This window comes from Ustilago hordei, assembly GCF_900519145.1.
Source record: "Ustilago hordei strain Uho2 genome assembly, contig: UHO2_contig_04, whole genome shotgun sequence".
NCBI classification, from domain to species: Eukaryota; Fungi; Basidiomycota; class Ustilaginomycetes; order Ustilaginales; family Ustilaginaceae; genus Ustilago; species Ustilago hordei.
In genome coordinates, this window is record NW_024545261.1 from 1,545,304 (window position 1) to 1,566,457 (window position 21,154).

The 21,154-nt window shown below is 49.3% G+C and overlaps 9 protein-coding genes across 9 annotated transcripts; 5 read left to right on the forward strand and 4 right to left on the reverse strand.

Annotated features, from left to right (window-relative positions):
* Positions 1 to 4,294: 4,294 nt before the first annotated feature.
* UHO2_02845 (uncharacterized protein) lies at positions 4,295 to 4,963 on the forward strand (the record flags this gene model as incomplete). Its single annotated transcript, XM_041555633.1, has 1 exon — positions 4,295 to 4,963. One exon carries the CDS (start codon positions 4,295 to 4,297, stop codon positions 4,961 to 4,963), a length of 669 nt encoding a protein of 222 aa, XP_041411567.1.
* A 646-nt stretch (positions 4,964 to 5,609) lies between these two features.
* Positions 5,610 to 6,661, forward strand: UHO2_02846 (uncharacterized protein; the record flags this gene model as incomplete). The annotated part of the gene is made up of 2 exons (XM_041555634.1): positions 5,610 to 6,452; positions 6,578 to 6,661. The coding sequence occupies 2 exons, from the start codon at positions 5,610 to 5,612 to the stop codon at positions 6,659 to 6,661; spliced, it is 927 nt and encodes a 308-aa protein (XP_041411568.1).
* A 210-nt stretch (positions 6,662 to 6,871) lies between these two features.
* UHO2_02847 (uncharacterized protein) lies at positions 6,872 to 9,025 on the reverse strand (the record flags this gene model as incomplete). Its single annotated transcript, XM_041555635.1, has 1 exon — positions 6,872 to 9,025. The coding sequence occupies one exon, from the start codon at positions 9,023 to 9,025 to the stop codon at positions 6,872 to 6,874; it is 2,154 nt and encodes a 717-aa protein (XP_041411569.1).
* Positions 9,026 to 9,825: 800 nt separating this feature from the next.
* Positions 9,826 to 10,932, reverse strand: UHO2_02848 (uncharacterized protein; the record flags this gene model as incomplete). The annotated part of the gene is made up of 1 exon (XM_041555636.1): positions 9,826 to 10,932. One exon carries the CDS (start codon positions 10,930 to 10,932, stop codon positions 9,826 to 9,828), a length of 1,107 nt encoding a protein of 368 aa, XP_041411570.1.
* Positions 10,933 to 11,573: 641 nt separating this feature from the next.
* Positions 11,574 to 13,022, forward strand: UHO2_02849 (uncharacterized protein; the record flags this gene model as incomplete). The annotated part of the gene is made up of 1 exon (XM_041555637.1): positions 11,574 to 13,022. One exon carries the CDS (start codon positions 11,574 to 11,576, stop codon positions 13,020 to 13,022), a length of 1,449 nt encoding a protein of 482 aa, XP_041411571.1.
* Positions 13,023 to 13,231: 209 nt separating this feature from the next.
* Positions 13,232 to 15,036, reverse strand: UHO2_02850 (uncharacterized protein; the record flags this gene model as incomplete). Its single annotated transcript, XM_041555638.1, has 4 exons — positions 13,232 to 13,291; positions 13,386 to 14,569; positions 14,656 to 14,920; positions 15,034 to 15,036. 4 exons carry the CDS (start codon positions 15,034 to 15,036, stop codon positions 13,232 to 13,234), a joined length of 1,512 nt encoding a protein of 503 aa, XP_041411572.1.
* Positions 15,037 to 15,781: 745 nt separating this feature from the next.
* Positions 15,782 to 16,708, forward strand: UHO2_02851 (uncharacterized protein; the record flags this gene model as incomplete). Its single annotated transcript, XM_041555639.1, has 2 exons — positions 15,782 to 16,003; positions 16,112 to 16,708. 2 exons carry the CDS (start codon positions 15,782 to 15,784, stop codon positions 16,706 to 16,708), a joined length of 819 nt encoding a protein of 272 aa, XP_041411573.1.
* A 142-nt stretch (positions 16,709 to 16,850) lies between these two features.
* UHO2_02852 (uncharacterized protein) lies at positions 16,851 to 17,648 on the reverse strand (the record flags this gene model as incomplete). The annotated part of the gene is made up of 5 exons (XM_041555640.1): positions 16,851 to 16,874; positions 17,015 to 17,194; positions 17,276 to 17,364; positions 17,455 to 17,552; positions 17,635 to 17,648. 5 exons carry the CDS (start codon positions 17,646 to 17,648, stop codon positions 16,851 to 16,853), a joined length of 405 nt encoding a protein of 134 aa, XP_041411574.1.
* Positions 17,649 to 18,525: 877 nt separating this feature from the next.
* UHO2_02853 (uncharacterized protein) lies at positions 18,526 to 20,174 on the forward strand (the record flags this gene model as incomplete). Its single annotated transcript, XM_041555641.1, has 2 exons — positions 18,526 to 19,075; positions 19,156 to 20,174. 2 exons carry the CDS (start codon positions 18,526 to 18,528, stop codon positions 20,172 to 20,174), a joined length of 1,569 nt encoding a protein of 522 aa, XP_041411575.1.
* Between the last annotated feature and the right edge of the window lie 980 nt (positions 20,175 to 21,154).

Genomic DNA, 21,154 nt, shown 5'->3' on the forward strand with positions numbered 1-21,154 from the left:
GTGTTGTTCCACATCACAAATTGACCCCATTGGGCCTTCGATCTTGAAGTTGAGGATCTTGGCTGCATTCCACTCTTTGTTACTGATGAATTGGTTGACTCTGATTTGCATCTGTCTGCCAAGTTCAATTCTGTTAGGGAACAGACTGAGATCATGCATTCCATAATAGAGTTCACTGACACACTCAATCATGATGGAGAGAGGTGTAATGACTTGCTTGCTATCACCAGTGATGGCAAACTCTAGTAGGTTTCCCTCCTTTGGAGCATCTGGTGTGCCATAGACTTCATCAGTTATCATCCAATTGAACCTATTTTGAAGGATCTTCAGTAGCCGTGGAAGGAGGTTTTCCATTGGAGTGATGAAATCATCATAGAGGGAGTAGTTTACTTCTGTCATCATTGAAGGTGAGTTCAAGGATGAGGTAGTGCTTTGAGTTGGGCTCATAACCTGAAAGAAACTTGAGTCATTTTGGTCCCGATACTGGTGATTGGGGAGAGTCTAAGTATGATGTCACTGCTAGTTTATAGACAGAACAAAATATACTCAATTGACTAAGAGAATGTGATTTGAGTCTAGCACTCTCTGCAAGATATATATACAAGCATGCAGTGCATGCTATGAGTGGGGGTACTTCTACCTAATGATCAACCATGACAACTGGCTTGTACATGTTGCACTTGATTGTGACAATGAGTGGGACTGTGTTGTACCTGATTCTCTGTTCCCAATCAGGCCATCCCTCATTCCATCCCTTTTTGTCTGCTTACATCAACCAATGTCATCTCGTCGGATCATCAATTTCAATAAGTTTAAGTACTAGCTTCCATACAAGCAAGATTTGCACGATGATATCTCTCGTGCGGCTAGTATCCGCACGAGAGAGTACCCTTGGAAGAAAGCATGTTGGTCTGTGCGGTCTAACACTCCAAAAGTAACACACCAAAATGTGAGACACACGCGAGTTGCAGACCAACACTTGGCTTTCATCTCTCAACAACCTGCGCCGCAGCTTTCTTTCCTTTCTTCTTTCTTGTCTTCATCCTCGTCGATCAGCATAACCTACAATCACACACGCACCACTGCATTGGCGGCATACCGACGCAGCACCTAACACCCCTCACCCTTCGCTTTGGCGCAGCTGCTGCCTTTCCCTACAGTCGATCTCCACCTCGCCACAATGCCAAGCAACGAATTCGACGATGTCCTAACCAACCAACCTGTTGTGATCGACAATGGTTCCGGCTCCATCAAAGCCGGCTTTGCCGGCCAAGATTCCCCCAAATCCTTTTTCCCGTCCTTTGTCGGTCGACCGAAACACCCTCGTGTTATGGCAGGGGCAATCGAAGGAGATCTCTTCATCGGCCGCAAGGCCCAAGAACTTAGAGGCTTGCTCAAAATAAAATACCCTATGCAGCACGGCATCGTTACAGATTGGGAAGATATGGAACGCATCTGGAACCATATCTATTCCGACGAACTTGAAACTCTATCCGAAGAGCATCCAGTTCTTCTCACCGAAGCACCCTTGAATCCGAGGAGTAATCGAGATACGGCAGCACAGATATTCTTCGAAACGTTCAATGTTCCAGCATTGTTCACTTCTATCCAGGCAGTCTTGAGTTTGTATAGTTCAGGAAGGACGACAGGCATAGTACTGGATTCAGGCGATGGAGTTACGCATGCCGTGCCCGTATATCAAGGTTTCAGTATGCCGAATGCTATTAGAAGAGTTGATGTCGCCGGCAGAGACGTAACTGAATCTCTCCAAACACATCTCCGCAAGTCGGGTTACAATCTCAACACGAGTGCAGAAAAGGAACTCGTCCGTATCATCAAAGAAAAATGCTCCTACGTCGCCCTCAACCCAACAAAGGAGGAAAAAGATATCAGGGAACAAGAAGAGTTTAAACTACCAGACGGCAACACGCTTCGGCTCGGTGCAGAACGATTCCGGGCACCAGAAATCCTGTTTAACCCAGAATTGATCGGCCAGGAGTTTCCAGGGATCCACCAAGTGGTTGTTGACAGTATCAACCGTACTGATCTGGATTTGAGGAAGAACCTCTTCTCAAACATAGTGTTGTCAGGTGGAACAACTTTGACCAAAGGATTCGGTGATAGGATGCTGGCAGAAGTTAAGAGGTTGGCCGTGAGAGAAATGAAGATTAAAATCTTTGCACCGCCAGAGAGGAAATATGCTACTTGGATTGGCGGCAGTATCTTGGCAGGTTTGAGTACCTTTAAAAGGATGTGGGTCAGTGCGGAAGAGTTTAATGAAGATCCGGACGTGATTCATAAAAAGGTAAGTAGCATATTACACCAACAGCCCAACAGCAAGAGAGCAGTTACCGCCCAGAGACATGTAGGAGAGATACTTGGACACTAACACGATTTGCTTTGCTTTACTTTACTTTGCTTTACTTTGCTTTACTTTGCTTTGCTTTGCTTTGCTTTGCTTTGCTTTGCTTTGCTTTGCGTTGCGATTCTGGTGCCACTATTACAGACTTTTTGAATGATACATCTCAATCTAAGCCAGATACCCGATCATCACCTCCTCATGAACAGAATCGCTCCTGTCATCGTGTGATCAAGCCCGAGCTTGTGAGCGCGGATCGATTCCTTACTCCTTCTTTCTGCTTCCGACCCCTATTGAGCCTTTCAGTGTTGAACTCGCCTTCATCGAATCTCTTCGCCATCCAAACCCGCCCTCCTGTGGCATCGCAATCGCCTACTCTGCCTTATCACACAAAGCATCGGCGACCCTATCCCCATGCGTAGCCCTGAGACTGTTCCTCAATAACACCTTCACTATTCCACGTCATCATTGTAGAATTTCATCAGTACATCGATCCTTCGAAGAATGAAGAACCTCTTGATGAGGCTCGAGAAACTTACATCAAGTAGAAACAAAAGCATAAGGTCGGCCACTAAGCTTATCCACCAAAAACGTAACTTCAATTCTCTTCTCTACACTGTGACACACCAAAGTAAAGGTGCAAGAGGTGTCAGATGACTAGCTAAAAAGTCGCAAGAACGGGCGGGGAAAACAAACTAGCCAAGAATAAAACTGTCTTCCTGCGCTGTCCATGGTTTACGTATGATCTAAGCACAATGTCGTAGATAGGAGAGAGGTGCATGTTGGTATCATCCGATCTTGTTGGTCAAGTATGAGAGAGGAGGGTAAAAAGCTTACCTTTTTAGAAGGCGATCCACTACCACTACCACTACCACTGCCACTACAGCATCTGACATCTTCGAGCTTGGTTGCCGCTTTCAAATCAGCACTGATTTCTCCTTCTTCTTCGCCGGACTTGGTGAGAGTACGAGCTCGTTTCTTGCCTCTCTTCTTAGCCACATCTGCAAGTATGCCCGTGTCTTGATGCTTCTCCTCCTTCTTTCCAACCTTCTTCGATACTTCGTTAAGGGGACTGTCTAGCTATCTCTGCCTCTCTTTGCTACCACTAGGACTGCCTTGAGTCGAATGTCCACCTTTATCAACCGCAAGGCTAGGAATTTCGGGGAAAACAGAAGTAAGCTTGTTAGGCGTACCCAATGTTTCACTGACGAAAGTAACCTCGTCTTGATCACCATCACCACCTTCCTTCGACTTGGATGCAGGAGGAGCAGGGGAGACGGGAGTAGTAGTCGATGTGGAGCGATTCATTCTTGTTAGTCGGACTTCGAGCATCTGTTTGATGTGGAGAGGGGTGAGCCTAAGCGGAGTATGGTGTACTGTGAGGACTGAGGGAAGAGGAGGAGGGATGAGGGAGAAAGAGGTTGTGCGGGTGTTATATAGCTTTGTCCTTTGCCGATGCCGAGTCCATGTCGGGTTTGGGGGGTCGAGTGTTCCGCATTGTTGAGCACTCTGTGTGCTTTCTGCAATTTCGAGACTCCGAGAGAACAGGCCTGTGACCTGTAAGCTGAAGCTGGACCTGAAGAGCTGTAGACGAAATACGGAAAGCTTGTTTCTTGGATTGATGAGAGGCTTGACAAGTGAGTCTGTTCGCATTGTTGAACGAGGTCATCGAGCTTCCGCAAGTGAGCGGAAACAGTAGAGCGGATGTAAAAGTCGACACAAAGCGATGCACGTTCCGCACGTCAACAGACCTCTTCTTGAACTTGTTCGCCTCTCTCAACCTTACTCTTCTGCTCTTCTTCTCACTAACTGCTTTCTGGCCTCTCTATCTGTGTTCTCAGGCAGCACAAGAACAGCTTCTGCGCAATAAGCTCAAACAAGAACTTCTACTCTCCGCACCCCCCCCGCCAGCGAGCGAATACGGAATCGTCTTCGATGCACACTCTCACCCCCCTTCCTTGGTCCACTTCCATCTCTCTTGCCAATCTAGATAGCAATAAGCTGCTCCATCTCTTGCTGCAGTCAGTACCCTCTGCTCAGGCCAGACCAGATCTACACGAGCTTGACCCAAACGAGGACGAGCTGTGGGACGAGTTGCGTGCGACACCCGCACCTCCCACTGCACTGCACTTTCCGCATCTTGATGCGACTCAATATCCTTTACAATCGTTGTATGGCAGAGAAAGTTTAAGCTTGGAGAAGCAGGGTATGTTGGAAAATATTGGTGCGCTCTTCTACCCGTTCACGAGCCGCAGAATGGATCAAGAGGACGACTCAATTACAATTCAATCCGAACACACACCTTCTCCAGCACCTAGCACAACAGCCGTCGAGAGCAATGTTAAAGAAGAGTTGCAAGTGGAATACATGGTCATTGCTGAACGATGTGTTACTGTCCGCACCACCACTGCCGGCTCCGCTGCGAGTCAGGAGAAGGGGAAAGTCGGTCGTGCTCCGAGCAGACGCAAAGGAAGGAGCAGGGCTGCTGCTTCAGCCGGAATTTTGACTAGCCCACCGGTCATACTTCGCAGACGCACTCAAAAAATAGGAATGAGTGGGGTGAAGAGGCGAAAGAGAAGAAGAGCTATGCCTGGGTTCAAGTGAACGACGTCTAACGATGCCCGCCGAGCAGCAAGTAATGCTGTAATGTAAAAAATGAAAAATGAAAAATGAAAAATGAAAAAATGAAAAATGAAAAATGAAAAATGAAAAATGAAAAATGAAAAATGAAAAATGAAAAATGAAAAATGAAAAATGAAAAATGAAAAATGAAAAATGAAAAAGAAAAAGAAAAAAAGCTCGAAAGTGATTCAGTTGAAGTAGATAAAGCCGCACAAAGCGTGGAGACAGTGAAGGTAGTGCTTACGGCCGAGTAAAAGGCCTGAACATCTTAGCACGGACCACATGTGTCACAACCTACTCAAGGCAAATGCTTTGTTATGCTCCGCAGTCCGCCGCTCTTCTTTTGTATATATAGACTCCTAGCTCTCTCGCTCTCTCTCTCTCCTACTACCATCATCAACAAAGACACCTCAACCCCAACCACTGACGAATGACTCCAACACGCTGACGAATGACTTCAACTGATTCGGCTATTCATTCCGGCAACTTTTTTGCAACAATACCGGATACACACGCTCAACCCCCGCACTCGGAAGGAAATCAGTGAAGCATCTCTTACTACCTTACTACCATCTCCACCACCCCCCACCAAGTATCCACAAGCTTTATCCCGCTAATAGTTGCAAAGATGTCGAACTTCACCAACCCCCCACCCATCACGCCAACCTGCACCCCCGTCTCTCTCTCCTTCCCCCCTAACTGCGACAACCAAGTAGCAATCATCACTCTCAACGCCCCCCACCAGCTCAACGCTCTCGGTTGGGCTGACTATAAAACCATCACTCGATGTCTCGAATGGATTGCGCTGCAACCTCGGATCCTAATCACCGTTTTCACTGGCAAAGGTCGCTATTTCTCCGCCGGAGCAAACGTTAAAGATCCTTCCCGTACTGTTCCCACCCACGTCGCACATGCAGACCCGAACACTGCCGAGGGTAAAGAGATCATATCGGATTTTTACTCAGGCCGCGCACATGCAGGGCAAGGAAAACTAGCGCTTGCGCTCCGTAATCATCCGAAAGTTCTCATTGCTGCTCTTAACGGCCCTGCTGTTGGCCTAAGCGCTGCGATTTTGAGTCATTGCGATTTGGTCTATGCATACGATGACTTTTTCTTCTTCACACCATTCATGTCGCTAGCATTGGTAGCCGAAGGACTAACCTCGGTCACCTTCATCCAAAAAATGGGTCTGGGTAGAGCAACAGAAGCACTTTTGCAAGGCAGGAAAATGTTGGCTCCCGAGCTCAAGCAGGCAGGCTTCATCACAAGGTTGTTCAACAAACCAGATGGATTCGAGCAGAACAAGGATAAGATGGCTACGCCACCTATTTTGCAAGATGTATTGGAGATTGTAAGGGAGAAATATCTACCGCCCAACATTAGTGCTTGGTCGTTGCTGTATACTAAAAAGCTACTCAATGATGCCGCGTATGCTTATGCGGGTGTGGATGGCGTGAATCAGGCTGAACTTGTAAGTACCCTTCTTCCCTCACACCTAAATGGTACAAGATAGCTCGAGAGAAAGAGGGAGAAGAGACCAAGCTGACAAGAACAACTTTGCCTTTTCTACACATGCAATTGTCCAAATCACCGTAGAGGGGAGCAGAGAGTGTGTTCGCTTCAGGTGCTCCTCAAGCTAGATTTGCTCGTATTGCTCAAGGTGCTCGACACAAGCTCTGATACCGGTATCTGGCAGCCTCGAGATGATCAAGATGGACAAAACGAGCTTGGTTGCTTTCCTCTTCTTATCGGTGCCTTTTCAAATGTGCTTCTTGGCTTCTGCTTCACATGGACACATACTGTACGAGGACTGTTTTGCTTCTGTTTTCTTTCGCAATTCAAAGCATGACCTTGAAAGAATGCAAAAGTGTTTGTCACTATTGTACCTTCTCACCTCCTATTCCTGGAATCAACACCAGTACTACCGGCCCCAATCCCACCAACTTTATTGACACTTGCCTCCTTCTCATCCAAGCCAGCTTCGGCCCTTATCCTCTCAATCTCATGCAAAATGGGTTTGTATTCTTGATACTGTCCATCGGCCAATGCGAAAGCTTGTTTCCTCATTTCCTTCCCCCTCAACTTACCCTGGCTTTGAAGGATAGCTATGGAAGCCCAATGTAGTTTGGTCCTTTCATAGAACAATCTCAAACTCTCGCCTGGTTGTGGAGTTGATAAGATCTCCTGTTCAGTTCGAGCTGTGTTGGAAGCAACGCCGATAAATGCTTGTGCACGTGCGCGGAGAGCTTGCTTTTCAGCAGCCGACAGTTTCGATTGCTGAGCGAGTTCATCCGATGAATCGGATGATGGATCGAACTCGAAGCCTTCTGGCAGCTCGTCCCCTTCCTCACCCTCGGATTCGGAGGAGGAGGAAGAAGAGGAGCAGTCGGAACCGGAGTCGGAGTCGGAGGCGGAGGAGGAGGATTCATCCCATTCAAGTGCGTCGATAGGGCAGGATTGGAGACAGTTGAAACGATCCAGTTTGGTGAGATCGAGAGTGTAGAAATCGTCAAGAGTGTATTCTCGATTTCCAGATTCGAAAATTCCTCCGTAGACGTAGAGGATATTGCGTTGAACGGCGAGCATGACGTTGTAGCGTTCGAGAGGCATGCTTTTCAGTGGATCGTCTGCGTCTTCTTGCTCTTCTTGCTCTGCAGGTTGTGGCGGTAGTGGTGCGGGTTCAGGCGAGTCTGAGATACAAAGTTGTTCTGTCGATCCAGTTAAATCTTGTCCACGCTCACCTCCCTCGCCCTCATCATTGTCATTATCAGAAGGGTAATGATGACCATCCTCATTATCAGAATCATACCCGTTTCCCCTCTGCTGCTGCTGAATCTGCACCGGGTTGGGCTTCTTCTTCCTCCTCCCACCCGCTTTCTTTTTGGGTCTTTTCAAATTCAAGCTAACCCATCTTCCCATCCCTGCTAACTGATATCCATACAAATCCTTATGAAAGGTACTCTCCATCGTCTCCTCATCCGCCTCTGTATCCGTCACGCCTGCAAACATGACTCCCATACTCTTCGCAGGCCACAAGGCCATCGTACAACCACTCCTAACCGGATTCGGTGGATAGCCAACTTTCCTCCTCTTCATCCAATCCAATTTCTCCAAATCCTCATCCATCTTCAAAAACCATGTATCCTCCAACGCAACCCCTTGCGTCCTCTGCCCCTTGACATACTTCTTACAATACCCTCCATGCAGCACAACCCCTTGCTTCTCGGGCAAAAAGGAGAATCCAGACCTGGGAGGTGGACGACGTAGATCATTCTGTTTTATCTCGACCCATTTGAATGTATTCTGTGTATCAAATATCCACAAATCGTTGAGATACTGCGTCTTTACACCGGTATCGATAAAGCCTCCGAAGAGCACGAGGTAATGTTTCCAGAAACACATCCGATGTCCTGACCGTGCGGAGGGGCGAAGTTTTGTATCTATCCTCTCCCATGCTTTTGTTTCGATGCTGAACGCCCATAGATCGCGGTAGTGGTGGAAAGCGTTTTGTCGTGCACCGGAGAATTCGCCGCCGAAGAGCCATAGCATTCCACCTTGGGCCGGGGTGGCGGCGATTTGATGTGCAGATCGAGGACCAGGTTGGGTTTTAGAAGCATACGTTCGCCATTCGTTCTTGTCGGGTATATAACGATACATGTCTTGATAGAAAGAGACTCGCTCTCCGTTGAAATATTCGCCTCCGAAGAGGTAGAGATCGTTACCGAGTGGGCAGGGTGTGAAAGTGGCATTGGCTCTACGGGATGGAGGTCCTCCTACCTTTTCTTCTGATACTACGTGCTCTGATTCCCATTGCTCCCTGTACCTGGCAAGGAGAGCATCAAGGTCTTCTTGATCATCGTCAATGGTACCCTTCTTGGGGCTTTGTTTGGATTTGCCCTTGGCGGTGGAATTGGTGGTGGAGGATTGAGATTTTTGTTTAGCGACTTGTTTAGTGAGTTTGCTCGTAGCTTTCTTTTCAGCTTTTTCCTTTTTGGCGACTTTGGCAGCGGCTTTGCCTGCGGATGGCTTGGCTTTTTTGCCCATGATGAAGATGCAGTCGGCCTTAGCTGCGATATAGGTATAGTAGTTGCGGGTGATGGGCTAGGCTTCGAGGGAGGGGAAGGGGGGAGGAAGGGGAAAGAATCGTGTGATTTAGCAGCGAAAAAAAAAGAAAGCTGTCCCGAATCCCTAATCCCGAATTACGAATCCCGAATTACGAATTCCGAATTCCGAGTTTTCTTCCTTTCTTTTTCGGTGGATTTTTTTCGGAGAAAGTCGCCGAGATGAAAGTGCGTGTGGAGGAAGTTTCTGAGGAAATGTGAAGAAGTATAGTCCCGATAACTGGTGATCGGGGCGAGTCTGAGCACGATGTCACTGCTGTTTTTAGAACAGAAACATGTATACTCAATTGACTGAAGTGAGAGTGTGGCGAGGGCCTCAAGCTCCCCGCTAGATATATATACAAATGTGCGGCACATGCCCAAGGTGGGAGCATTCCTCTTGACAACGAGCGACTGTGTTGTACCCGATCTCTGTGTAGAACTTCTCCTCCGTGTCCCGATTACGTTGATGTCAGCACGTATCATCATCATATTGGATCGTTTCCCTCGGCAGTTTCCTCAAGGATCACGATATCGCGACAACCAGCGAGAAGCGTTGTCATGATCACCTCTTGCTGGTTCGTGTGGTCGTATTATCAATGCCCACCATCAACGATTTCATAGCAGACATCAAGCAGGAATGTTCTTGCGAGTTGGACTGATGCAGCTGCGATGTTGAGCAGGTGTGTGAGTTGATTTGGATGCAAAAGGACAAGACTATTGTACAAAAGTACAGCTTGGTTTCTAGACTGCGCTGAGGCTAATGAGGAGGAGCATAGAAGCGAAACGGGCGGCGATGTTGCCGAATTCATGGGCTGGTGTGCTGGAGATGGCGCGATTGGAGCTGCCTGCCGTCGAACTAGTGGTTGGAGAAGCGGATGCACCAGCCGACTCACTACTATTGCTGCCACCCGCCGAAGCATTCGAAGGAGCCGTAGAAGATTGCAGCACCCAACCGATACCACCAGCTACATGACCTCGGAAAAGATCTTGTGCCCACGTCGAATTGTCATGTCCCAAGCTAGTATACCACGATCTCCCGCTCCCGCCTGAAACCTGAATCCCCGCCCCACCTCCCCCACTAACACTCGGATCGGTAGCTGCATCGGTGTCCAGCAGCCTTGCTTCTCTCCACCAAGCCAGCGGATGAGGCTCCGGTCCATTACTGCCATTTCGAAAAGCTTGCGGGTTAACACCTGGATCTTGGTAGCTGGTTGCATTGCTCACAAGCACATTTGCTCGAGAAGGAAGATTGCGAGGATCCGAGCGGTAATTGTACATCTCTTCATAAATTCTCAGCCCTTGATCTGGCCATTTTGAAGTCGAAGGGTGTTGGCGATCCAGCGAGCGGACGGTGACATTTTGGATCTGGGGATGGTAATCGAAATAAGCTCCTACAAGCCTTCCGTAGAAAGGTGCACCGAAGAGAGTTGCTGAGGCGGAATGTATGCCAAAGTAGTTGCCTCCTTGTTGAATGTAGCGGGCAAAGTTGCGCAAGCCTTGGTCGTCGAGGACGGTGCCAGCGCCGGGAGGGTCTACGTCGGTGGTGCTGAGGAAGCCGATCGCTTTGAACTGAGAAAGATAGATGGGGTCGTGGAAGAGAGTCTCGTCTTCGGTATTGATGGTGTCCCAACGGAGGGTGGAGATGGTGGGGTCGATGGTTGAGGAGGGAAGAGTTAGGGAACCATTGCCGAGAGAGGCGATGATGCGAATGGCGGTTGGGATCGAGTCGTGTCGGAAACCGGCTGTTTTTGTGTAGAGGAGGATGCGTGGACGTGCGGCCGATTGGGCTGCTGTGGATTGCATGCACGCTATAAAGACGGCGAGTAGAAAGGTGAACAGGTTCCTCATCTTGCCAGGTTATAGGAATGCGGATGAGAAGCAAGGAGGCACAAGTGGAAGTTGTCGTGTGGAGAGCGGTTGCGACGGTTCTGTGAGACGCAAACTCAGAAGCGAACCAAATCCAAAATGTTAGGTTTCTGCCAGACCTCGTGACTCGTACGAGAATGCAGTAGACCTCCGAGTCCCGAAAGTCAAGTTTAATTTGGGAGACAGAGAGAAAAAAAAAAAAAAAAAAAAAAAAAAAAAAAAAAAAAAAAAAGTGTCTGGGTGAGTGAGCCGTCGCGGAATGGGGCAAAAGGGAAGGAAGGAAAGGAAAGAAAAGAAAAGAAAAGAAAAAAGAAAAAGAAAAAGAAAAAGAAAAAAGAAAAAAGAAAAAAGAAAAAAGAAAAAGAAAAAGAAAAAGAAAAAGAAAAAGAAAAAGAAAAAAGAAAAAGAAAAAAGAAAAAAAGTCGAAATTCGTCCGCTCGCTCATTCATTCCCTTCCACCACCATCTCATCTCGTACCACCGTTCCACATACGATACCCACAACGCCGAGTGTGCCAGTTTGCATCTCGCCAACTTCTGCACCAATCCGTTCCGCTTCGCTCATAGGGTCCTCTCGTTCTAGGCACATCTCTTTTCTCCAACTAGCATTCATCATCGCTCATCATGCAGTCTTATTCGCATCTCTACGAGCCCATGAGCCACCCCTCGGGATCTAGCTCACCGCATCCTACCTCTCCTGGTGCCATCAACATTCCATACACTCGCTCGCCCTCTGCAAGTCACCTCGGCGCACCTACACCAGGCTCGAGCAATATGGCACACAACCCCTTGTCATCCTTTGGCGCATTCTATATCCAACATCCCACCTCCTCCCATCCCAACCACGCACCATCTGCTAGCCATCATCATCATAACCACCACCACCACCACCATCTCGACTCTTATGCAAGCTCGGCAAACACACCTCATCAGCACCTCTCCCCTGCTGGAGACCATCGTTCCTCGTCGAGTGCTTCTGTCGCTGCTTTCTCCAATAGTGGTCGTCTTAGTTGGGCCAACTCGCCTGCTGATTCCTACCACGGCCTTCCCTCCAACGCCACCACCCACAGCAGTGGTACCGATAGTCACTCGAGCTTTGCCAACCAAAAGTATCCTTGGGACATTAACCCGGCTTCAATGCCAACCGAAGGTGGTCATACTGGTTCGCCCTACTCTGCTTCCGATCTTCTCCATCCCGCAACAGCCAGCGCCTTGGGTCTTGACGATGATTCCGGGTCCGGAGGCAATGTCCGTCCTCGCGCTCGCAAACGTACGAGAGCAGAGGATGAGCCGAGATCAAGACTCTCGTCATCCAGTCGTAGTCGAACACGTCCACGCATACCCAGTGCTCTCTCCAACGCAAATAGCCCTGCTAGCGATTTCCACCATAGCATCTCATCCTATCATGCAGAACCAGAAGATACCGATATAACAGCTTGGATCAACGCTGGAGATGCACAAGATTTCGCTACTTCCCATGTTGGTCTTGGAACCGCAGATCACTCCCGACTTTGGTCTTCATTCGCACCTGCTATTTCTACCGATGCGACGCATACAAGCCCTCATCACGGTTCAGCTACTGCACCCGCCCTCCCTACCTCTCGCGCGCAGTCTGTTGTGGGTTCAGAAGACTTTACCTACCACGCATCTCCAGCCATGCACGCTGGTCCTTCCAATCCGGGCCTCTCGATTTCCATCCATCAGGACGATCCAATCCATTCAAAGCCAGAACCACTCGCCGCTCTGGAAGAGCAAGTCGCAGCAACAGAAGATGAACCTCTCTATGTCAACGCCAAGCAATACCAGCGTATCTTGAAGAGGCGCGCTGCAAGAGCACGCATAGAGGAACAGAGGAAGAAAGAGTTTCTTGCGTACATGCAGACGCGTGAAAAAGCTGGCAAAGATGGTGAAATGGATGAGGAGGGCAAGAAACCTTATCTTCATGAAAGTAGACATAGACATGCGGTAAGGAGACCAAGAGGTCCAGGTGGAAGGTTTTTGACCAAGGCCGAGATGTCGGCGGCGGCGGCGGCGACGGCAGCGGCGACGGCAGCGGCTGCTACCGCCTCGTAGTCAGGATTTGGAATCCCGGTCAGTTTTGGTTATGACTTGTTCTACAGTATTAAGTAGCCTATGATGCAGAAAACAAATGGGCTGCAAGTATTCTATAATCACCCTTCACCTTAATATCATATCAACGGTACAAGTACACTGGTGTAGCGAAGAGCATGCAAACAAGAACAGTCCTCGAGGAAAGACAGAAGAAGGATAGTGAGCGACATCTATTCTCGTAGAGAGAGGATAGCTTCCTTTCTTGCAGCTTTTGGTTTCTTGTCTCCAGCCTGTTGACAGTATGAGATGCAGAAATGTGTACGATGGTGAGTATCGTTGGTCAGGTCTTACTCTCAACGTAAATTCAAGTGATGATGATCTTACCTTTGAATGTTTCCTCCTGTTCTCTTGCTTATTCTTGCTTGCATCCAGGATTGTCTTGTTCAATCTCTGCGCCTGTTTAATAGGCTTGGGTACATGTCTTTGTTTCTCGATCTTGCAAACCTCTCGCACAGCACTCCACTTGTTTCGTAGATTCTCCGAGTATTCTCTCTGAGCCATCTCTCTTGCGCTAAGTAAACCCAATTTTTCACTTGCCTTAGCTTTCCAAATGCGCAGGTTGCCATCATCGGAACCGCTGAGAAGAAAACGAGCATCCATCGAAAAGGCGCTCGAAAAAACCCTCTGCATTCGCTTTGTATGATAAACATCCCTCGAATGATTACCCTTGCCATACTCCCAGATGCGAAGTGTGCGGTCGTAGGAACCTGTTACCAGCTCCGTACCCGTGGGAGAGAAATCAACCGACATGACAGCAGCAACATGATCCTTATAGATCTGAGTAGCAGAGTTGAGGTGACGCATATCGAAAGTGTATACGTTATGATCTTCGCTTGCGACGGCAAAGATGGTGGGTTCGGTTGGGTTCCATGCGATATCATTGGCTCGCATCTGCATGATCATCTTGGTCAACGGTTTACCACTGCGTAGATCATAAAGCACAATACCTCGATCGCTTCCCGCGCTAGCTAGGACTTGGCGTTCGCTCATATTGAAGCGAACAACGTTGATTGCCTCCGGCCCCCAAGTCATGGAGAGTAAAGGGTCCGAGGATCCACCGCGTTCAAGATCCCAGGTTTGGATGGAGCAAGATGCAGAGGCAAAGATGGCGTTGGTTGCATGGTGGGTGAGAGAGTTGAAGGCGGACTTGCCGCTGTAGACGGTTAGGGGTTCGCTGGGGGGAACGTCTTTATCGCGTGTACTGAGCAATCCGCCCCTTCGCAAGCTGCCACCGGTGGTCATATCCGCATCCGCATCATCGTCTTGGTCATCATCGTCCTCCATAGCATTGAAACTGGTCTGACCCAAGCCATCAGGTCTCGGATCAGCATCCCACACCTTCACAGTTCGATCTGTCGAGCAGGACAACATCCGTCGACCAACAGTAGAGTTTCCGGTGGGAGAGATAAAGGTCAAAGGAGAAATGCAGATCGACTGAATAATACCGGAATGTGCCCTCGGATAGACGTAGATAGGCTTCTGCCGTGCCAAGTCCCAGAGTCTTATCTCTGTTCAAACGCAAATACAACAAGATACTGTTATCGAAGGCAGGCACACTTATAAGGAGGAAGAAAGAGCAAAGCAAACCACTTACCTCCATCGCCACTTGCCGAAGCAACTACATTGAGTCGGTTTGTGTCCTTAGCAATCGAATAGATGCCATCAACATGACCTTCCAGAGCACCAACAAAGGGTTTGGCAAAGAGTCGATCGAGTTTGGCAGCGTTAAGAGCTCGCGTGTATTCTCTCGGCTTGTCGAACGGATGCAGTGCTGGATCGAGGTTTCTGGATAAGGGTGCAGGATCGCCTTGCCGAGCTGCAGTATGGACGTCGAGCGATCTTGAAAGCGCTTTGATTTTCTGCCATCGTTCAGCAATCCAAGTCAGAGAAGATATGGAGTAAGTACCTTGGTCCAAAGGGGCATTCGTGTGGGTCGAGCAAGGTGTGCCAATGAGACGAGCTGCAAACTTACCATTGTGGATGAAAGAAGACCGCTGCCTAGGAAGAGCGCGGGGGTGGGGGGGGGGGAGGTCGATTCTCAGATGCGGATCCTATTCGTGGAAGTAGAGGCAGATTCGTAGTGATGGTGGAGAAGGAGTGCTTCTGCAAGTACTAGAGTGGCACCGATGATGAGGAGGAAGAAATGTTTAAAGTGACACCAGCGTGGAGGTGAATTCTGGCAAAAAAAGGGTCCAGAAAAGAAAAAGAAAAAAGAAAAAAGGAAAAAGGAAAAAGGAAAAAGGAAAAAGGAAAAATCATACAGATATTAATACTGATGACCAAGATCCAATATGATGATGTTGGTTGACGTAAGCGGATGCGATTGGGATCGGGCGAAGTCGATCTGATCAGAGATCGGGTACAACCTAGTCCCGCCAACTCGCACTCGCTCTTATGTATTTGTTTAATTATACATTTTTGAATTTTTAGTGAATAATGCTTGCTTGCTTACATAATCGCACTTCCGAGCGAAGATTTTGCGCGGCCCCGCCGCCCCCTTCTTGGCCCTTGATATCAAACGTCAACTGAAGAGCCTATCATTCATCAGCCAGCACCTTGCAACAGCGCGACATGCACCTCTTCTCTCGACGTATGGAACAGCTCTCAGACTCACTCGCAAGTCATCAGTGCCAGTCGACATTTGACGAGGGGAGAAGATATTTCCATGCAGGCACATTCGACATAGCAGCAAACCATAAAAGTTGAGCAACGACCTCAACATGCGGATCCTAAAGGCGCGCTCTGCGCTCTTGAGCGACTTCGAAGTGCTCAAAGTACTCAAAGAGATGGAAGCAGAGCAGAGAAACGGCCTCAATCCCACCTCACACATCAGCGAGATCAACAATGACAAAGATGCTCACCGTCAGCCAATAGCAATGGGAGACGAAGATGATCTGTGGCTTTCCAAGGTGCCAGAGAATCTGCGCACGATTCAATTCGAAGTAAGTGTTTTCGCTCTGTTCAGGGGCCTTGACCAAGTATGGTTGGTTCGAGCATGGCTTGGAGATGGCAAGACTGACAACTTAACGCCGTTTGCGTATGTTCCGCAGACCATCTCATCTCTCAGCCAAACAACCCGCCCATGCGCGCACCAGGAAGCAGACAACATCACAGCATTCCTGGACGAGCTCAAAGCTCGTGGCTACTCAGTCACCGACTCAGAAGCAAAGCGAGACTCACTAGGTCTGAATCGATCGGAAAGGCTTCAGATTGTCAACCATGCGCCACAAAGTGTCGTGGAGCTGCATACGCTCGTCGAAGAGCTAGAGGAGCGTTTTCACCCACATCAGATCGAGGAGCTGATCGCGCTAGTACAGACCTACCTTCCTATCCACCCATCTGCCCAAGTCAACGCATACGCAGCAGAAGGACCACAAGACCCAACAGAAGCCATCGAGGACGCTGCCCGCAACGGCCATGCTGAACAGCCAGCGCACATGACCGAATTCACTGGACAGCTAGCTGCAGCAGCCGACTTGGGCGGATCTGATGCGCATGGCCTGGCGCATGTTCCACGGCCTGATCCAGAAGGCCAAGCGGCTCATCTGGATTACGAACAAGATCCGGAGGTGGAAATGGACCAAGATGACTTTGTGCACGAAGCGCTCAGCGGAGGCGGAGTTGAGCAAGCTGATGCCGATGACTGACAGCGATGCACACTTGTCATCAAACGTTGTAAGCGTTTCGGTGGATTTGTACTTGTATCTCTTTCTACACGAGCGGTTTGATAGTGTGCAAGTGTTGCTATCTCTCTAACAAAGGAGGGCGAGCCAGGTGACGATCATTCCATCATTCGTCGTCCATGCCTTCGCCCTATGAATGAGGGATGATAGCAAAGTCGTCAATGCAGCGGATTGAGAGGGTGAGTGAAGCATGTCAGTAGCTATCACAGGAGGAAGCCAGCGCTGAGGTATACAGCCGTCAGGTGTTGAAATGCAAGGGATAGCACTTACCTCGAACTCGGCATCGTCCTCTTCTTGCTCGACTGCAGCGGAACTTTTGTCGAGACCAGCCTGTTTGAGAGCCTCCTCAGAGCTGTAGTCGAGCGGAGCATTGCGTCGACGTCCCGTCCAGACGATGTTGGATGTGTCGATCTCTGCAAGCTCTTCTTCGTCTTGGATGAGCTCGGCGAGCTGTGTGGATTGCAATGAAAGAGATTCTGTGTCAGCGAAACCAACTAATCCAAGGGGTAGCAAGTTTGGAGCATTGATTACCTCGTCATCGTCAATGCTGAACCCTTCGTCTTGTTCCTCTTCTTCGTCGTCATCGGCGCCCTCGTCGTCTTGATCGTCCTCGTCGACTTCTGAAGCAGTGGTTTGAGGCCAAAAGTGATGCAAGCGTTGTCAGCATTGTAAGGAGCGCCCCATCCGTACAGCTGATGGAGAGCACTTACCTGGCTCAACAGCTCTCGCCTTGCCTTTGCCCTTGTCGACAGAGACGGCCTGCTGTTGTTCGGCGACATCCTCGTTCCAAGTTGGGATTGTGATTGTGCTGTGGAGGATGAAAGAGAAAGACAGCAGGTCAGCGTTGAGTCAAACAAAGGAGTGCACATCACAAGGATGAGGTCACTCACGCTGAGTCACTCATGATTGCTGTCCGCTGTGATAGTGCGATGCTGATGAGGGCAAGCAATGATGAGGCCTCGATCGTCGACGTCGAGCATTAAGAACAAGGAAAGAGGTTCTCACTCCTTAGCCTCACTCCTTAGCCTCACTCACACGGCCGCATAGATGGCGATCAGTCGGACGATACAGAGATCGATACAGAAGCCATGTTAGATTGCGGGTCAGCGAGGTGGCTCGCTGGCTCAAAGGCTTCCCTTACGCGGTTGAGCGCAGAGAAGAGCGGGTCGTACAGGCCGAACGCAAGGGAGGGAATCGGGTGGGAAAAGAAAGATTAAAAGATTTGCAAGGTCGATCTTGAAGCGACACTCTTGCGGAAATGGCAAGATGATGGTAGCAAGCAGAGAGAAGTGCCGAGCAAAACCAAGAAAACAAAGCCGATTGATCGCCGGGGCGCGACGCGTATAGTCCAGCTCCGATGCCCACGCCAAGTCACGTGCGGCACCTCTTGGGTTCGGAAATCGGAAGTGAAATCGGAGGCGAAATCGGAGGTAAAATCGGAGGTAAAACCGGAGGTAAAATCGGAGGTAAAACCGGAGGTAAAATCGGAGGTGGAGAATCAGCTTGGAGCATGTCATTCCAATTGTGCTTCAGCACTCTTTGCTTCTATCCTTGCACCATCGCCCGTAACACGTTGCACGCAGCACTCACTCACAGACGCAACTCGAAATCAAATCGGATACGAACCATGTATACCTTCTGTACGAAGCCTACATCGATGACATGACCGCTGTGGCTTTTGCCGACAGTTACCTCGATGGGCGCTAAACTAGGTCCGACGATTCGCTCATGACGAGAAGCACAAACACGAAGCAGCACAAAAACCCAACACAGCACCGGCAATGCAGAGCTTGTCCCGGCGTGTGCTTTCGGATAGCCATGTAGTGCAAATCTACGAATGGGCTGAACACAGTCCACAGGCGGTACTCAAATGCACTTGTCGACAGGTGCGTCGTATCAAAACCCTTCCGTCCTTCTCCCATGCTCTTGGAGGTCAAGATGTCTTTCTCCATCATGAGACACCTGCTATCAATGCCGAGGTATGCGGTATGCTCGTTGGAGTCACGCCCAAGGAGAATCAGGTCATCTACCAAGTGGACGACGGAACAGCTGTGCTACGCGTCATTGAGACTCGTAAGTCGCTACGTCAGGCTGAGTCTCGCCTTCATCCAGCTGCTTCCAGCGCGATGATTCCTTCCGGCGTACCCGAGTGCTACATTATGCCTCCGCAGAGCAAAGCTTCCTCTTCGGCACAAGGTCTTGACAATCATTCGGCAGCACCGATGCTGGCTCCGCTCAACCCACGCTTCGAGGTGGCCGACATCGTACAATGTCTAGGCAGAATTCAGATTGATCGCAGCGGTGATCGATACCTCGCTCTTAAGTCGATGGGTAAGTAAAGATTCCATCTGAAATGCCATAAAGCAGTCACTGTAGCCTTTTGCTGACGCTGATCTTCTTTGTCCAATCAGATATGTGCATAGATATCAACGCAGAAGCGCTGCATCAGATTGGTGTTGTCAGGCTCGAGAACGATCTCTATCGCCAGCCTTTCGACCTTGCTCGCATGGAAGCGCACAGCACAACCTCCAACCACTCAGCGCCGTCTCGCAAGGCCCACGCAAAGACTTCAGTCCGGCAGCTGATCTCTGAACTCTCCCAGAACGAGCAAAGTACGCCTGCCATGGTGGCAGATGACGCTGATGAAAGCCAACAGAATCACACGGGAGGGCAACGTTTGTCTCGAGACGAGGCCCGCAGACTGCTGTCGTGCAACGGTCCCTTCTCTTCTTCCCCAGCAGAGTCTGAGTCCATTACTGCCGCCAAGTCGCTCAACCACAGCTCGCAGCCGCGCTCATCCCGGTACAGCGCCCGAAAGCTGCGCACACATGACAAGATTGCCGACCACAAGTTGTCCGAATTCTACTTCCAGCTCCAGTTGCAACAGCACATTAGCCTTCGCCATCACTCCGACTCGTTCACCCTCTCGGACCTCTCCTCTGACGCGAACCTCGCAGCCCTGGCAGGACGCCTTGTTCGTCTTCGTCTGCAGTCTCGAAAGAGCTCTCGCTCTTCTGACATACCTCGCCAGATCGACAAGGGTGAGACCAGCAGAAATACCAGCGAGCAGCCTGCAGATAAAGTCAAGCGCCTCTTCGAGTGGGCCATTCGCAAAATGATGCGAGATGGTTTTATCACTTTGTCAGATTCGGAACAATTAGGCTTTACAGCGAGCGCAGCTATCGGCCTACGCTCGCACCATGTCGAATCGTATCGTCTTGTGACGCCCGAGTATCTCCTACAGCCCCTTCGCAAGTTGCTGGGCACCAGTACTAAGTCGAAGCCGCTGGAGGATACAGCCTGTGACATCGACGATCTGACAACTCGACTACGCATCCTCGACGATCGTTTCCGCTTTGTCAGTCGCTCTATCGTTCAGGAGAGCTTGAATATGTACAACCAACGCTACCTGCCCATCGTAATTGATTGATTGCCGATCAGGAACACGAGTTTTTAACTTGCCGCTAAAGAGATTGATGTGCTGGAGATAACGATCCAGCAGAACGCGATCTGGTGACTGATCGGGGAGAGTCAATTGGATTGGAGATTGGGCAGGCCCACACAATGAAGACTGAGGGCAACAGTGACACATCCATTGTCATAGATGGTCATTAGGTGGGATATTCTCACAGACAGCCACAAACCAGAATGTATATAGATAGTGAGCAGAGAGCTCAAGCTACTGCTATGTTCTTTTCTTATGTCAATATAGTATAGTGTTTAGCTCAACAAGCTTGAATGCCATACTGTGACTAATACCTCCCAATAAGTGTTGTTCAGAGTTCTATTTTCCAGCAGGTTATGAGCCCAAATCACTGTTTTCACTACCTCTGATCAGACACTTAAAATGATGTCTAACATCAGCTACTTTCTATATGACAATTTTGTCACCCTGGTGCAAGATCTCTTGCCATGGTTGCTGAAGATCCTTCAGAATTGCTTCAACCAAGTAATGGTGAACAAAGTGTACGGTACCCCAAACTCCCCAAAGGAGGGCCATGTCACAGGGTCAGCAGGTCAGCGTATGAAGGGTGTGCCAAATTGATCAGCGGCAAATCATCAGGAATCGATGAAGCTAATCAGGTTGGTAGTGCATATGATTTATGAGACCAACCAAACTCTGGGGTCCAGGTTAATTTCACAATGATTGATCAGGATCAGCCTGAACAGCATGTCTCAGCAAGTCAGCCGACATGAGCAAGCATCAGGAGATTTAGGAAGGAGGATACTGGCATTAGAAGGAGAAGCATACAGAGATAACCACATGTAGGAGTGGGGGACTGAGCTCAGCATCATGTGGATGGTTACCACTCAAGGGGTACATGCATATAGCCACACAGGACCAAGCACAGGGGCAACCACATGACCAAGGAGTTTGGTCATGAGGTCCAACAAGTGGCTAAAGGGATT